This window comes from Centropristis striata, chromosome 17 (assembly GCF_030273125.1).
Source record: "Centropristis striata isolate RG_2023a ecotype Rhode Island chromosome 17, C.striata_1.0, whole genome shotgun sequence".
Lineage (NCBI taxonomy): Eukaryota > Metazoa > Chordata > Actinopteri > Perciformes > Serranidae > Centropristis > Centropristis striata.
The window spans coordinates 1,734,216-1,736,715 of NC_081533.1; the positions used below are offsets into that span (position 1 = coordinate 1,734,216).

Genomic DNA, 2,500 nt, shown 5'->3' on the forward strand with positions numbered 1-2,500 from the left:
CTCTCTCTCACTCTCGCACGCTGTCGCTCTGTCACTCTCTTGTTGCTCTCTCGCTATCTCGCCCTCTCACTTTCTCTCTTACTCTCTCTCTCTCTCTCTCTCGCTCTCACTCTCCCTTTCTCTCTCTCTCACTCTCTTTCTCTCTCGTGCTCTTTTTCACTCACTCTCTCTCACTCTCTCGCACGATGTCGCTCTGTCACTCTCTTGTTGTTGATCTCTCCCGCTCTAGCTCTCTCTCTTTCTCTCTCTTACGCTCTTTCTCACTCTCTCGCTCACTGTCGCTCTGTCACTCTCTTGGTCTTGCTCTCGCTCGCTCTCTGTCTCTCTCACGCTCTCTCTCTCTCTCTCTCACATTCGCACTCTTGCGCTCTCTCTTTCTCACTCTCGCGCTCTCCCTTTCTCTCTCTCTCACGCTCTTTCTCACTCTCTCGCACGCTGTCGCTCTGTCACTCTCTTATTCTGTCTCTATCTCACGCTCTCTCTCTCGCTCTCTACCTCTCTCTCTCTCACACTCGCTCTCTCTCACGCTCTCTCTCCCCCCCTCTCTCTCACACTCGCTCTCTCTCTCTCTCACACTCTTTCTCTCGTATGCTGTCGCTCTGTCACTCTCTTGTTCTTGCTCTCTTGCGCTCTCTCTCCCACTCTCTCTCTCTGATCTGGATTCTAATAATAACAACATTAACACATAGTTAGCCTGTTAAACTATATTTATTCCAGCCGTGTGGTGTCAGGTTTTAACTAGAGACGTAGATAATTCAGAGATGGAGGTTTTCTTCTCTCTTGTATATTGACGATAAGAGGACCTTGGTCCTCCTCTGGTGTGTTCAGGTTGGGAGTACGGCATCACCATCCCTCCGGACCGCCGGCCCAAGTCCTGGGTCCCTGCAGAGAAGATGTACCACACCAACCGGAGACGGAGGTGGATCCGGATGAGACGGAGGGACCAGCAGAAGATGGACGCTCTCAGGAAGGTAGAGAGGAAGCTTCTAGGGGGGATTTCCCTTTATTTACAAGAGATATAGACTTTAAATGTTCCCACCATCCATTGTTCAAAATATGAATGATAAAATATCTGACAAGAAAAGCCTTTATAACCACCAATATAAATATAAATATATTATTCTAAATATAAAAAATCCTTAAAATCCTCGTCTTTCTTTTATTTTTATATTTATTCTGTAAAAAATGATTAACAATAGCAAATATATTGAAAGTAACATCATTTTCCTTCGTCTTTTAATGACTTTTAGTTGTTTTATGATACCTACGGTGGACTTATTTGTGTATTAAATTATAAATTTACTCAATTAATGTCTCACTACAGTATGCAGTGGTGCAGTGATGTACATACTGTTCATAAAGTGATGAACTTTACTTGTGTTTTTTCCATTTTCTGCTATTTTTACTTCTTCCCTGCTGCATTTCAGCGGATATATATATATATATATATATATATATATTAAAAAAACTTAGAATTTATACCGGTATATAAACTTGAGAATATATATTAAAACCTTCAGTTAAAACCTTCACTATGTATTCTCAGGATTACAATCCATATTCTCAACTTTGATTCCATATATAATAATTTCCTGAATGGCGTGCCATTATTTATATTTATAAATATATACACTTAAAAAAATATATTATTTTTAATTTATATATATATATATATATATATATATATATATATATATATATATATATATATACACATTTATTTATATATATAAATTTAATTTGACTTTTAATATGTGTATTAAGTTATACTACTTATATCATTTTTTGTATTTATTTCATATTATTATATATTATTATTTATTTATTTATTATTATTATTATTATTGATATTTTTTATTGTTATTTACTATTATTATTTTTATAATTATTACTATTATTTTTACTATTATTACTATTATTATTATTATTATTTATGATTAGTTGAAGTTTACTCTTTCAGCCACTAGAGGGCGGTGTAGTTACATAAATGAGAAAAGAGAGAAACTGGAACATTCAGATGTTCACAGTGTGTGTGTGTGTGTGTGTGTGTGTGTCCAGCAGCGTCCTGACGAGGCGGAGAGGGAGGGCTGGGAGTACGCCTCCCTGTTCGGGTGGAGGTTCCACCTGAAGCCGAGGAAGACGGACAGCTTCAGGAGGAGGAGGTGGAGGTGTCGCATGGAGCCGCTGGAGAAGACGGGGCCGGCGGCCATCTTTGCTCTGGAGTGTTCTCTGGTGAGAGAGAAGCTTCTCGTCTCACTGCATCGTTATATACTGATCATCTCTGGACTAAAGGACATTTCATCCATATCTGATCCAGATCCTGAACTCTGGTCCCAGTCAGACACCAACGTGATTATAGTTAAAGCAAACTAACGAAATAATGACAAATGGAATTAAAAAAACATTTTGGTTAACTGATGTTATGGCCCAGTCTAGGGTCCTAGAGCACAACATGAAAAGGCCCCATCTTAGAATAGGTCATATTTATTTATAATGAGAA

The 2,500-nt window shown here is 38.4% G+C and overlaps 1 protein-coding gene across 6 annotated transcripts in view; it reads left to right on the forward strand.

Annotated features, from left to right (window-relative positions):
- Positions 1 to 2,500, forward strand: part of dysf (dysferlin, limb girdle muscular dystrophy 2B (autosomal recessive)) — a 199,595-nt gene that overhangs the window by 107,858 nt on the left and 89,237 nt on the right. For 5 of the 6 annotated variants that reach the window (XM_059354840.1, XM_059354835.1, XM_059354839.1 and 2 more), the window contains 2 exons: positions 829 to 971; positions 2,059 to 2,232. In XM_059354840.1, the coding sequence (XP_059210823.1) occupies positions 829 to 971; positions 2,059 to 2,232 (317 nt within the window). The remainder of the gene's footprint in view (positions 1 to 828; positions 972 to 2,058; positions 2,233 to 2,500) is intronic. The other variant, XM_059354836.1, reaches the window with a different exon arrangement.